The sequence below is a fragment of the Leucopleurus acutus genome, assembly GCF_964270905.1.
Source record: "Leucopleurus acutus genome assembly, chromosome: 11".
NCBI classification, from domain to species: Eukaryota; Metazoa; Chordata; class Mammalia; order Artiodactyla; family Delphinidae; genus Leucopleurus; species Leucopleurus acutus.
In genome coordinates, this window is record NC_139152.1 from 78,802,268 (window position 1) to 78,817,672 (window position 15,405).

At 40.0% G+C, this 15,405-nt stretch overlaps 1 protein-coding gene across 3 annotated transcripts in view; it reads right to left on the reverse strand.

Moving 5' to 3' along the window:
- NTN4 (netrin 4) overlaps nt 1-15,405 on the reverse strand; it is a gene marked incomplete at its 3' end in the record, with an annotated part of 105,204 nt that overhangs the window by 57,233 nt on the left and 32,566 nt on the right. For all 3 annotated transcript variants that reach the window (XM_082850980.1, XM_082850979.1, XM_082850981.1), the window contains exon 3: nt 9,336-9,614. In XM_082850980.1, coding sequence (XP_082707106.1) covers nt 9,336-9,614 — 279 coding nt within the window. The remainder of the gene's footprint in view (nt 1-9,335; nt 9,615-15,405) is intronic.

Consider the following 15,405-nt stretch of genomic DNA (forward strand, 5'->3'; position numbering starts at 1 on the left):
AAGAGGGAACAGGACTTAAATTACAACTTATCTTCTACTGAATGTAATTGTTTTAAGACAAATTGAAGTACATTTCCAGCTCTTACAAAATTGGCAAGACACAAATGAAATACCACAGAGATATGAGACCTGGGGTTGTGAACCAGAAGTCAGATAATCTGTAACCTCAGCTTTTCTCTTTCCATGTAGCTTCACCCTCCACTCACTCCATTATCTTAGCAATTAAACAGGGAGACTAGGCTTTCCAGATCCAGAGATCTGACTCTAGGCTCCCAGCTATCCACAGGATGGACCCCCAAATGCTACTGGACTGAAAAGGAAATATTCATAAGAAAATCGGCAAAGTGAGATATGCCTTGAATACCTGAGGAGTATTTTACAGTAGGAAAAATGTCAAATTTAAGTTGTTGTTTCCCAATCTATAGAACTAGCAGCTTAAACCTGTTAAAGAAACTCATTTTTGTATCCTTACAGTGCCCAAATTTTGACCTAAAAATACATGTGATTCACTTTCTGTGAAGCATGTTCATGAAAAGTTGAATGTACAAATATTACACTATTTGGAGAATCAACCTACTTTCCTATTGGCTTATATTTTACTTTCAGAGATGTCAGCTCTCACACTAACATTTTAGCTTTCTGGTATTTTTATCCTGCAACCTCTCTGTGAAGTAGTCAAGAGCCTATAAACAAATACTTAAATGTTCTGGGGGAACCCCTGAAAGGAACCCCACAGGGAATTCCTTTCCTGAGTGCAAAAATTATTTTGTAACGCCTCTAGGTTTAAAGTCTTCTGGTTTCCTAATCATCAAATAAAAAGAGTAATCTCAGGCAACTTTTGCCATTAGAAGAGAGTGTGTCTTACTGTTTAGAGGGAAAATAAGGCTAGATTCATTTGCAATCTTATAGTCAAAACACTAACAATTTGCAGCCATGAACATGTTTTACTGACTTGCCCTGCTATTAGGAAACACAAGGTAGTAAATGAAGTATAAAGAACACTCTGTACACCTTCTATGTAGTTATTCACTGCCAAGGGACGACTGGCAAAGTTATACTATACTAACGTAGGAATATTGAAAGAAGAACTCTGAGACCTTGAAATGAATTGAGAATAGTCTCACACTAACTGCATCAAGCTGACAGTTTCTCTTTTGTTAATATTAAGAATACAACATTGCACGCCCCTTGGTGATAGGATTACCCATTCCTCCTGGTCTAATGTGACAAGTGAACTGCTTGGGATTGCTGCTGCCTTTCATTAGCAGTGAAAATGATTTATGGCTAAAGATGGAAGTAAAGAATGGTAGATCCAGAAATCCCTCTTCCTAATAAAACCAAAGATACTGATCAAAGATGATTCATAACCCCCAAAAGATAGTCACTTCTGAATTATTTTCTTTGTAGATTTTCCAAACTTATTGCTTTTACTCTTTCTTTTTTCCCTTTGGGCCATTTCAGTAACGAATAGAAGAGAAGAGAGAATCAATGATAATTTCTGGTTCAACAGAAATTAGATGATTTGGATAGATTACCTATTCCTATAGAAATAGTCTTTTTAATGAGAGTTTTTTTCTTGGTACCATATTGGTGGTGGAGGTAGGGTACGGTAGTAAGAACTCTGAATGTGAGAAATTGCTCTCTATCACTGTGACTACAAGCAGGTAAATTAATCTATCTGTACCTCAGTTCCCCTTATCTGCAGAATAGAAACAAAAATGCTTATCTTATAGGATTGTAGTAAGGATCAAGTGAAATAATGCGTGGGAAAGGGCTTTATAAAATATAAAACAAGGAAACTTTGGTTGTGGGACTAGTGTTTGCTCTCTTGTGTCGTCACTTCCCTCTTTGCTCAGTTTATTTTTTATTTATTTTTTGGCTGGGCCACACAGACCCATGCCCTCGGCAGTGAAAGCTAACCACTGGACCACCAGGGAATTCCCTTTGCTCAGTTTAGATTCCATGATCCATGATGATAATCAATCGCTTGAGCCCACCCCCACCACACTTGCCCTCCTGTGCTTTCTCCCCTCTTTTTTACTCTGTTCTTGGCATAATATCAAGATAGATTAAGTACAGATTAAGTTTTTAACAACACAACAACAAAAAGAGAATGGGTGGTGAATTTAACCTGAGCTCTTCTTTTTATTAACTTTTGGGAAATCAGTTAGCATTCCCAAGCCTCAGGCCTCAGTTCCTCATCTATGAAAGAAAGTGATGATGTTACTTCATGCAGTTGTTGTGAAGATTAAATTCAATAACATTTGTAACATGACAGCACAAGACCTGGCACACTATAAGCATTTAAAAAGTTGTAACTATTATCAGCAGTATTTATAATCCATGATAATTATTTTTTCTCTGCTGAGAAGACCTGACACTAATTTGTAGATGTTCATTTCCAAATATACATGTATGTTTGCTCTATGAAAATATTTTAAAATTCTGATTTAATATTCTCATTTAATAACTTTACTGATTGTTTTTAAACCCTCTGCTCTTTTCCTTAATACCTTGAAGAGCCAAGAGCTTTCTAATTATTATTGTCCATTTGGCTTATTCACAGTACAATAAAGAATTTTTAAAAAGAAAACTATGGTCTTAAATCTGTCCTGAATTTATAAAACATGACATATAAGATGTGCAAATATAATACATGAATAAATGTATTCAGATTCAGATGAGAAAAATTTTTGTAATGAAACTTTATGAATGATTCTGAAACTTGCCTTACACAGCTAGGTAGGCTAAGTAATATTTTCCTCAAAACCCACATTATGGTTCCATAGGTTTTAATGTTTTCTTTTAGATTTAGAACACATTAGTCAAAATGTTGACACTCTTTTATCATGAGTTTCTGGTTACAAAAGAAAAATCCACTTTAACCTTAGTGTAACTCAAGGCATTTAAACAATTCTCCACGGCATTCTATGGCCTCTTGTTATCCAATGAATGATATTTTAGTAAAACAATGAAACGTTCCATGTTCCTTCTTATTGCCATCCATCATCCAACAGCTGTAGAATCACCAGCTGCTGGGAAAAAGAGAACTACATCAGTTCTCCCCAGCTGCAAGGAGAAAAAGCTTGAGATCTCCTCTTCACATAATTTCTGGGATCCCAGCAGGCTGGAATCAAAGTACAGTTTTCCTTGACACAAAAACTCTAGCCTTGTAAACATGTCAAAAAGCACACACACTATGATTTATTCCTGTCGCTACTGGGGAGAAAGTGTCTGTGAGAAATGTGGTAGAAAAGGCTGAGATAATATAAGATAACAGCAATGTAGATAGAGGCTACCATACGCCAGGCACTGGCTATCATATTTTTAAGCCTCACAATAACTATATAAGGTAGACATTGTTCTCATTTTCTTAGGGAACTGAGGTTCAGCGAGACATTAATTTAGTAAATGCTGTGGGGAGTCAAATCCAGATCTATTTGACTCCAATGCTAGGGTCTTAAACACTGTGCTGTTCTGCCTTCCAGTGACATGAACAGATAAGGAAATACTGAACTGGTGAAGGCTAAATGGAATGGATTGGGAAGAAGGGGAAACATGGAAAAGGTGGTACTACTTTAAAAGACACAGGAGGAGTGTTTAAAGGTAAATGAGGTTGTGAACTGGTACCCCACTTCATGCCTTTTCCTACCCCCCTCTTCCAAAGAAGGAAAATGGCCCTAAAATCTTATGTAGCTTAAGAAACAGACTAAGTATCATTTCCATTAACTTCCCTAGTTCTCTGTCATTAGCCATCAAAAATTCTAGCCCGTAAAACCAGATTTCATTAACTAATTACTCATCCTCACAACATTGGCTGCAGGGGATTTGGCATAGTCCATAAAGCAGCAGCTCTCAAACTTTAGCAAGCACTGGAATCACCTGAGGACTTGTTAAACACAGATTTCTGAGCCCCATTTTTAGAATTTCTGATTCAGTAGGACTGGATATATATTTGCAATTATAACAAGTTCTCAGGTAATCCTGATGCTGCTGGTGCAGAGACCACACGTTGAGAATGACTGATATAAAGAAAAACTGTGCTAAAGAAAGTCAGATTTATACACACATACCTATGACAAGCTGACTAGTAAAAGAATGCTCTCTTAAGAGGCTACCTTCTGTTCTGCAGGCACAATTTATGAATCTGGTTATTTACAGCTGCATATGTATAATGAATGGTGTTCACAGATACACAAATATGGGAGGACAATTGACCTTATGACCGTGCTCTTAATAAAGCAAAAGACTATGCGTTTAATGTGCAGTTTGCTCAGCTAAGCAATCATAGGGATAAGAATATCACATTCAAACCAGGCAACTATGTCCAAATTTAATACCAGCTCTTTATAATCCAGAAGAAATATATACATGAAAATAAAATGCACCTAAGCTTAGGGATGGGAAAAATCTGAAACCAGAACCATTCACATTTCCAGTCATAAGCCTCTGCTGGTCCAATTGCTTATGGCTTTTTTTTTTTTTTTTTTTTTAAAGAGAGTTCTTCTGGAACCAGATCCCTGCAAGCCATCATGGCCTTGGCCACTTACCTGTTTCTAACCCCTTACCTGGCCCTAGCTCCACGTGTGACTTGGTCTTGCCTGGTTTTGGTACATGCTATAGTTACAGCACGGGGGGCTACCAGCATTGTTGCAGAAGTTGAAATCAGTACATAAGCTGGGGAGTAGGATGTCACAAGATGAGTATTATTTTAAGAAGATATGGCTTCCAATTTCAAAGGAGCCTGAGATGAGTAAGGAAATGAGGTTTCCATCCCATAGGGTCTTCTAGGATGGAGACTTCTCATTCTAATATCCTTTTGAAATGGAAAAAAACACTTACTATACAAACCCCTTTTCTTGGTTATCCAGATCCTCTTTTTAGGTTGATAGTTATCTATTTGGGTGGCGGGGGGCAGGGTCTACAGTAACTTTAGTGTAGCAGAGAAACCAAGCTGCAATAAGTCTACATGATTAGAGCAGATGAAGGTTACCTTTCCAAAGGGTAAAGCCTAAGCCTAGCTGGCAGCACACAAAGATTAACACCAAAGCCCAGGGAATTCTCTTGTCTGGTACAACACTGCATTGGCCTATTCATGATATGAAATGAGTGACTGCACAACCACGTTGAATGAAAGTATGAGGTCCGACTGGCCAGAGGCAACATCCCGACAGGAGATAATCACTGAAGAGGTTGCTGAAATAAAGTGCAGTTACCTACTCTCCACTACTCCTTGCTGAGAGAGGTGACGGTATGGGATGAGCAGTAAATGATGTTCTTCATTCTTCAAGTAAGTAAATCCTGATAGGATGGGGTTGATGGTCAATCAAGTAGTAGAACAGGATGAAAATCTAGGCTAGTTCTAGATCTTTCTAAGGAAAAGAACAGCAGTGATAAGGGAAGAGAGAGGAACATTAAAAATGCCTGCAAGTATTAAAAAGGAGAGCCTTCTTTCTTTTCACTTATGTAAGACAGGAGACGGCATCTTTTCTTTTTCTTGTGGCAGTGGCAGCAGACTTGCTGGTTTTCACAGAACACGATTTCTGTAATATGGTCTGTTGACAAGGCTCCTCAACCACTGGAGAACAAACAGGCTGACCGTTAATGTCAGAGCTAGGTCTTCTCACGAAGCCTTGGACAGGGGCTATTTCACATGCTGGATCCACAGAGGAACCCCCGACACTGCAGGGCGCTTCAGTTAAAGCTTCTGAAATATTACAATGGAGTGATTGGCAGGTTTGGGGGGGCTCTTACTTCCTTACACATGTAAATTCTTACAGAAAAGCTGGAAATATAAGGATGGGGAAAATTTTGTTTAGAGCCACAAAGTTCCAGACACCAGCCACGGATGTTTCTGCCCCATTTCACTACATGTTCTTTTCTGAGAAACACATTGCTGAGTGTTAAGCACTGTGGCTGAAAAAAATGATTCACCCTCCCTCATCCTCCGTTCGAATCTCACAACTGCAGAGGCTGAAGACAGGAAGGTTGTCTCTGTTCCCTCTCATCAGGGAACTCACTTGGTGACCTGGTGGATGTCATGAGCAAGGTAGCCCAGTTGTCTGTGTCCCCTGCCACAGAGATGTGGCTGACCTTTGTCATGTAGATGGAGAATTCCTTGGTCAGTCACTCCACCTGTTCAGGCATTAGCCCTGTGAAATAAAACATGCCAATTTGGTTAGCGATGTTGCTGCCCATTGTGGGAGAAGCCCTCTTTCTTGAGGCTGGAGACAAGCTGAATCCGAATCTAATGACACAGTTGGCCATGCCTTTCACTTCTTGCAACCGTTGTTTTTGCAAATCCAGGCTGGTCACAATGGTTAAGGCAGTCAGGGCTCCACTGAGAATACATGGGATGGATTGAGATCTTCAAATGTGACTCCACCCTTTTGGCTTCATCAGCATCTTTGTAGGACCACAGTGAAGGCTCCCACACGCTCACCATGTAAGCCCGTGTTCTTGGCATAGGATCGGCAGAGACAAACGCTAATGCCCTCTTGAATGAAGTGGTGCACAGCCCAGACATCCATGTTACCATCACCACTGTCCAAGCCTTGGTAGGCTGGCAGATGATTGTAGAGAACAGTTGTATTTTAAGACTTTTGCCATGAGCAGACCAGGTCAGAGAGGTGTACTGGGTGGCTCTGCTTTGCTGCTGGTACTGATAACTTCTTGCTTCAGTTCATTTACAGTGACCTTGCCCTCCAAGTCCCAGAGCTGGGTGTTGGGGCCCGTGGTGGCACAGAGCCAGCAGTGGTTGAGGCTGAAGCACAGGGAATTGATGATGTCCCCACCATCTGGCATATAAAGGTGCTTGCTTTTATTGAGGTGCCACAGCATGACCTGGCCACCCTTGCCTTCAGAAGCACAGAGGGATCCATCTGGAGAGACAGTCACAGTGTTCAGGTGGCCCGGGGGGTTGATACAGTTGGATTTCAGTTTGAAGTATTCCAGGTTCCATACGTTGACCAGCTTGTCCCGGGCACAGGAGATGATGATGGGATTGCTGCTATCGGGTGAGAAGCAAATGCAAGATACCCACTCCCAGTGGCTCTCACCCTGGACAGTCTATTTGCATATACCCAGAGTACATAATAAAAACTTCCAGAATTTTCTCTTCAGCCTAAGAAAGTGTTGCTAACTCTTTGAAAGTTTACATTCAGAGGATTTACTTTAAAAAAAAAAAAAAAGAAACCACTGCTTTTTTTTTTTTTTTTTGGCCATGTGGCATGCAGGATCTTATTTCCCCAACCAGGGATCGAAACCATGCCCCCTGCAGTGGACGCGTGGAGTCTTAACCACTGGACTACCAGGGACGTCTCAGAACCATTGCTTTTAAACGCATACTCATGAATGCTTTATAAGGCTCTTGAGAACTCTGGTAATTTAGTTTGGTTGACCAGAGCCATTCAGGTTGTCTCATAGGTCATGAGACAAATCAGATATGGCCTATTCTGGGCCATGTTTTGGGGGCCTCTAAGCTTGTATCTGTCCTTTTGCTCAGGACTCTACCCTGAAATAATCCTATAAGGCTTGGATTACAAAGATAGTTGAGGAAACAAAAGGCCAGTGTCGTGGTCCGTTTGGGCTGCTAGAACAAAGTTCCGTAGACTGGGCGGATGATAAATAACAGAAATGTATTTCTCACAGTTTTGGAGGCTAGAAGTCTGAGATCAGGGTGTCAGCATGGTCAGGTACTGGTAAAAGCATTCTTCCAGGTTGTAGACTGCAGACTTCTCACTGTGTCCTCACATGGCAGAAACAGAGTTAGCTAGCTGTCTGGCCTCTTCTTTTAAGAGCACTGATCCCATTCATGAGGGCTCCCCTCTCATGACCTAATTACTTCCCAAAGGCTCCACCTCCATATACCATCACAATGGGATTAGGGTCTCAACATACAAATTTGGGGGTGGGGACAAAAACATTCAGAACATTGCAGCCAGCCGGCTCTCCTTCGCTAATGCACTTAAATATAATGGCAGAAATTTATTAGCATCTTACCTCATGCAAATTTTCCTGTTTCAGTCTAGTTGGTTGACATGTATCTAGAATATCTAGGTTATTTTCTATTTGAATAATACCTGAACCCAATTAACTTAGGTATAACAAATTATTCCATCCTTTATTTGAAACAATATTGGTTCAAAAGTCCATTAATGAGTAGAAACTAGTAGATGTTTGTTGAATGAGTATGGCACTCTCTTCAACTTGGAAGCCCCAGCTTCACTTCTAGAAGTAACAGCATTGTTTCTATTTTTGTAACTTCCTGGCTACTGTCCTAGTCATTTCAGTTACCCCAATACTATTCTGCACCCCAGCAACTCAGCCCAGCTAACACAGACTGTCCTGCTGGCTAACTGGTTCATGGTCCCTCACGGCTGTACCTATATCAGGGCTGGGAGAAAGAAGACAAATGTGTAAGTCTACTCTTTAGGTAATGAAGTAAGGATATTCTGAGGCCTTTTAAGTTTTATTTATTTATTTTTGGTTTGGTTTGATTAGAAGTATCAGAGCAAAACATAAAAAGAAAGAATTAGAGTGCTCTCCTACTTGCCTAATCCTCATTCACAGCTCTGGATGCATCCCAACAAGGTACTTGCTGTCTGAGCCACTCTGTATCTTTTTTGGAAGAAGATGAGGTGAAGACAATGACATCATCTCCCTATTCCTATGTTGCTATCATTCAACCAAACACCTACCCAACACCTTCTTCTGGCTCAGGTAATACACTCGGTCCTGAGGATATGAAGATCACACAGTCCCTGTCCTCAGGAAGTTTGTGATCTCCTGGGAGATGCAAACAAGTAAAAGTTCAGTGGAAAGCGCAATGAGAAGTGTGAGCCTAGAGGAGAGAGCATTTAAGTCTGCCTTAGGGTGAGAGGCTACTCTTTACAGAGGAAAATTACTGTTCATTCTACTGGCTGGCCAGCAAAAGATACTGGGCATTAAATTGAAGTTCTTATTTTTTACACTCTAAAATCCCCTTAACAATGGCACGCATTTACTGTCAAAGCTGGTTTCCATGTGATAATGCCACAAATATGATTATGCCAACCTCTTCTACTGCTCGCCTTACACTTTATATCTGGAAGTCATGGTACTAAAAACTGGCATGGATGTTTTCCAGGGAATCTGGTTATCATACTTGACTATTTATAATTCTAAAATGGAAGATTAAAAAACAAGTTAATAGGCACTTTATAGGATGGGCATGGAGTCAGAGGAGTGAATCAGCAGAGGAAGAAAGAAGAAGAACCATGTAAGCACAGACACACTCTAAGGGAACTTAGACTACCAAATGATTTTTTTTGTAAGTGAGGACTTGTTTTACATACCACGTGGAATGCTCCAGGGGCTTTGACAGGTCTGAAGCCATCAACAGGTATACACTGATCAGCGTGGCCATTACAGAAGCAGCTGCCCTTGACAATGAAATCATAGATTGCATAGTGCGTAAAATGTTGAGGCTTTGCATTCAGGTTGTTTCTCTGACAGGGACAAGACTGTCGTTTTAGCAGCTGCACACGGAGGTTGGTGATCTTTAGCTGCTCCTGCACTTTGGCACTGTAAGGGTTCTCCACATCATACGGTGGTGACAAAGCTCTGAAAATAACCTGTAAAGAAAAAGAAAATGCTGTGCATATATAGGACTGTGTGCAAACCCTGAACTATTTGCCCCATGTAGTCCTGGTTTGATTTATACCTTTTATTATCTGCAAGTGATAAGATAACAAGAGGTTTTCAGACCTTGATCACCCCTCGGGAAGAGCTGCCCTGTTATTCTAAGGAACAGATGTGCTGCCTGTTGGGATGCAGAAGAAGTATAAATTGAGTAATCAGCAGAAATCTGACTCTTGGGTTGAAGGCAGCCATACAAAGATCTTGGGGGAAGAGCATTCTGGGCAGAAGGAACAGCCAGTTTGAAGGCCTTGAAGTGGAATCAAGCTTGGCTTATCCAAGGAAGAACAAGACCAGTGTGACTAAAGTTCAGGGGACAAGGAGGCAGTGGAGAGGAGGACAGAGGCCACGTATGACAGATCATGAATAGAGAGCCCTTTATAGGCCGTGGTGGAGTTATCCTAACTGTAGTGGGAAGCCACTGGAAGGTAATAGGCAGAGAAGTGATGTGATCTGATTTGCATTTTTAAAAAAGGTAACTCTCTCTTGCTTCTGCGAGGAGAATGGATTATAAAGGGTAAAGGATAGAAGCAGGAAGACCAGTTAGGAAGTGACTGCAAAATAAAGATCCAGGCACTTATATTTCTAAATGAGGTATGACCCTTTCAAAGACTCATCAGTTATTAATTGGGACCACTTTCGCTATGAGTATTTTTGATTCTCCTTTTCTGGATCTGCCTTGCAACTTGTGGCATATATTTGGAATATTTTTACTGGAAGTAAATATACAACCCTTTGAGGGTGGATTTGATTTCTAAAATTAGTCAGAAGTCACTTGAATCCAAGGCAGTGAGTAATGTACCTGATCAAGTTAGTTAACAGCACTTTTGGTTAAATGCAAGGTGTAACTAAGTAATGAGACTTTTTATTGTGCAGGTTATAGACAGACTCTACAGGCAACTTAAGGCTTTAGTTCTGAGGAGGAAACCAGAGGGAGGAAGGCTCAGAAGGGACAGACTTTGGACATGTCTGTGAGTCTATACATTATACAGGGGCAATAAAATGGGCCTTGGGGTGGGGTGGTGCAAATTCTCTAGTGGACCTGTTACTTTGGAGGAGTAAAGTTTAGTGGAAAGGGAAATCACTGCCCATGGAAACCAATGAATATAAATATAGTGTAACATGAAGCATTATTATAAGGAGGGCAACACTGTTACACCTCATTATGCAGTTAAAAAAAAACACCTCAATCAATCTTGTTGATTTATATAGTAAGAAATACAAAGCTCCTCTGAAAAATTCTTAAGCATCTCTTGACTTTTTAAAAATATGTCAAAAAAACCCTATTTACAAAAAAACAGAAATATTTTGATAACCACATAACAGTCGTCCCTTGGTATCCGTGGGGGATCGGTTCCAGGCCCCGCTGGATACCAAATTTTGCGAATGCTCAAGTCCCTTAGTTGGCCCTCCATATCTGCAGGTGTGGAGCCTGTGGATACAGAGGGCTGACTGTAGTATGAAAGTAAAGTAATTATTAAAAAGTAAGCTTTGGCTAAACTCCCATTTAGAGAGAATGTACCTAAAAGTAACTTTTCAGAAAAAAAAGTTTTTTCTTTAAGGAATACTTTGGATGGAAAAATTTCATTTTATAAATTGCTTTTGCACGGAAAGTATGAAAAGGCAAGAATCTACTCTGTAGGATCACATCTCCAGGTCTATTGGTACAGAACTGTCTTCAATGAAATATAACTTAAGGGAAGGTGATAATCAGCACTAGGCCTCCTATAGCCAATTCTCCATCCAGCAGCCAGAGTGATTCTCTATTAACAGAAATTGGACCATGTCCTTGCTTAGATCTACATGCACCTAAAGACCTCCCATGTCTCTCAGAATAAAATACAAAGTCCTTATAATGGCCCTGCTTTATTTTTTTTCTCAGTGTTATTACCACCTGCACATTTTAGTTGTAGTTGCTTAATGTTTTACTGTCTTCCTCGTCTAGAATGTAAACTTGATTTTTTAATTTTTTTTTGCGCCACGTGGCATGCAGAATCTTAGTTCCCAGACCACGGATAGAACCGGTGCCCCCTGCAATGGAAGCACAGTTTTAACCACTGCACCACCAGGGAAGTCCCAAGAATGTAAACTTCTTGAGCAGAGTCACTGGTGTATCCCAGGACAGTGCCTGGCACAGAATAGGTATTCAATAAATTTTTGGTAAATGAATTGATTAACTATAACATTGTTCTTGGCACTCAAATAATAGGTGAGAATTTCAAATAACTTCCTTTTACAGGGTCCTAAACAGATTGACACACTGAATTCATGTCATAGCACCAGAAGGGGACAGGTGAGAAGTTGTATTAAAGCAATAGTTACCAATAATGAATTACTAACCAGTACCTGCATATGTAGCTAATTTTGAACTTGCAAAACTTAAAAAAGTTGTATCTTAAACAATATTCTGCACCATTTATTCACATGGAAAGTGGTAGAAAGCAACATAGTATGGAATAAAATTTTCCAATAAACAATATGTCACCTATTTGAAAGTCAATATAGAATTAATGTCTTTTTCTTTTAACAACAGCCTAAATCATAACATGATTTCATATTTTGAATCATTAAAAAAAATTTTTAAAAAGGCTTGAATCCATTGTGAGCTTTACATGGGGTTTATTTTCCATATGACTCCCAAACACTTGGCATTATGTTAGACATTTGTGAAGAACTCTTGCTCTATATAAGATCAGTGACGTGGCTGCCTCCCAATTTATCAAGCACAGTGGTGCAAGGACATGGAAAAAGGTAACCAGTGCTAACTAAATAAGTATTCCACTGAAAAGTCTATTGCATACTACACTGTCACCCACCCATCCTGTTCCTGAACATTGGTGGCAACTGTTTGCTGTCTCTGCTCCTGGCACATATTTACCCTTGACATTTACCCTAGTTCCCTCTGTCTCCCTCCCCGTGAGAATTGTTCAGCACATGCAGGACTACAGGAAGATCTGTCAAGGTTTGTAGGAACTTAGAAGCTCTTTTGCTTCCTGGACCCAGACTGTGGAAGCTGAATGGCGGCTCTGTGCTTGGTGTGCATGACACCACAGTTGGCACGCTGATATCAGCAGGGAACGGACATCATGACCCCTGAGGCTGCGTGCTGGAAAGGAGACAGCGGAGTGCCACAGACACAAAAGTGGATGGGAATTTAAACCATGAAATCTTTTTTCCAGAAAGGAGACGCCTTAATCTGATACCCTGGGAAATGGATCTACCCTGTGTCAGGAAACAAAGAGTGTGCCAATCCAGATGCTTCAAACTTCTGGCAGGTCGCCTTTTGGGTCCCACCCAGTTTTTCTTCAAATATCCCCAGAAGAAGCCTGTATGGCACGACTCAAATGAAGGAAGAAAAAGTGTAGAAGCCCTCCATATAATATCAGCCTCTTCTGTTTTTGTCCCCATCAGGAACTGGATGTACCTATGGGCCCATCACTGTTCCTCTGCCTGTGATTGCTTCTGAAGATGCACTCCTAACAAGACATAGTTAAAAAGCCAGAGGGAGATTAGGATCAAGCCCACTTTGATGTTTCCAGCTTGTTAGTGCCATTGGCCAGGATTTCATGATCTTATTTTTTTAACTAAGAAATTTGATTATGTTTTAGTGATTAATACTATGCTCATTACAGAAAAATCTGTCACTCAAAATGTAGAAGACATTAAAAAACTACAATTCAGTCCATCCTAAAGGCAACCAGGGATACCAGCTTGATAATATTTTTCCATCTAAACTTCTATATGTATAAATACAGAATATAATGTAAACAACTCTGTTTCAACTTAGCAACACTTTGTGAATATTCTTCCAAATCGTTAAAAATAACTCTACATACATCAGTAGTTCTCAAAGTGTGGCCCCCAGACTAATATCATCAGTATCAACCTGGAAACTTGTTAGATATGTAAATTCTTGGGCCCTACACCAGATTGACAAATCAAAAATTCTGGAGATGGGGCCCAGAAATCTGTGCTTCAACAAGCCTTCCAAGTGATTCTGATGCACAATAAATTTTGAGAAACACTGCTACATAATTTAAAACCTGGTTAGAATTCCATTGTGTGGATATGACATAGTTTATTCAGCCAGACTGCTACTGTTAGTCATCTAAGTTGTTTCCAACTTTTCAGTATAACATTACAATGTACAGTCTTGTAGCTAGAATATGGAAGTTTATAATAATATCCTGACACATTTCCAAATGAGAAAATCAAGAGTTAAAGGAATGCATAGTTGGGTTTTTTTTAATTTTTTTAAAAAAATTAATTGATTAATTTATTTTTTGGCTGTGTTGGGTCTTCGTTTCTGTGCGAGGGCTTTCTCTAGTTGCGGCAAGCGGGGGCCACTCTTCATCACGGTGCGCGGGCCCCTCACTATCACGGCCTCTCTTGTTGCGGAGCACAGGCCCCAGACGCGCAGGCTCAGTAGTTGTGGCTCACGGGCCTAGTTGCTCCGTGGTATGTGGGATCTTCCCAGACCAGGGCTCGAACCTGTGTCCCCTGCATTGGCAGGCAGATTCTCAACCACTGTGCCACCAGGGAAGCCCCGGAATGCATAGTTTTAAAAGCTATCTGAGTTTCTTGAATGAATCATGGACCCTTTCCTACATAATCTTTGGAATCTTCACATTTCTCTGGTCTTGCCTCACTTCTCTAATCCTGGAATCCCTCAAACTTTGCCTAAGGATCTGGAATCTTGGCTTAGGTTCTGCCACTTCTTATGCCCCACTAAAACAAAGAGATCTTTAAGAAGTTCTGAACAGGTTAGAATCACCTATATGTTCTTTCTTTTCTGGAATACTTACAAAAAACTCTCAATAATACTGAAAGTTAGTAAAAATTATATTCTTTATGTCTTATTTATACTCTGAGATAGAAATTTCAACAGAGTATTAACACAGTGTGAACAGAATAAGAAGTAGAGGAAGTATTTGGTACGTAATAATCAAGGAATTCTTTCAGTATTGAACTCATACCTGACATATTGCTTTGTACCTAAAATTTTATTGCCTGTGTTGAATCATAATAATTTGAGAAACTTAGTTATCACATTAAAAAAAAACTTTTCAGCTGCTAGCTTGAGGAATATTTTAGGTCCAAGTTCATTACCATCCCACGGACTCCTCTGGCACTTGCTCTTTCCATGACAGCATTTTTACACTAGGACATTGTTATTGCCTATTTACTTGTCTGTATCTCACATTAGACTCTGCTCAGTGGGCAGGCATCTTGTTTGTCTGGTTAACAGCTGTGTCCCCCAGCATGTCCCACAGTCTTTGGCATATTGTAGCATTTCATAATTATGTTGAATGAATAAATGAATGAATGATTTCTCCAAATAGCATTTTTAAAAGGAGAAGCCAAATAGGGAATAGGGTTTAGAAAAATAAAGAAAGCAAGATGGTCTTACCACCAGTTCTGCACTCTTGATGAGGAGCATGTGAACACACACATTTGCATAAATACCTATGTAAAAATAGGTAATACATTTCAAACGGCTTTATGGATTCGTTCTCTTCAGTAGCACACAAGATCTTTCATGTTCTTCAGAAAACAAATCAGGCAGGCATGAGCAAGCACTCAAACACATACAAATACTAGATATTTCCCATGGTTTCTGGTCTAGTTTTCTTAGTTACCAAAAATAGAAGCTTCAGGATCATAACTGCAACTGTTATTTAATGGTTTTCGAAACCCTAGACATCTTCATATTCTCAAAACAGCAGC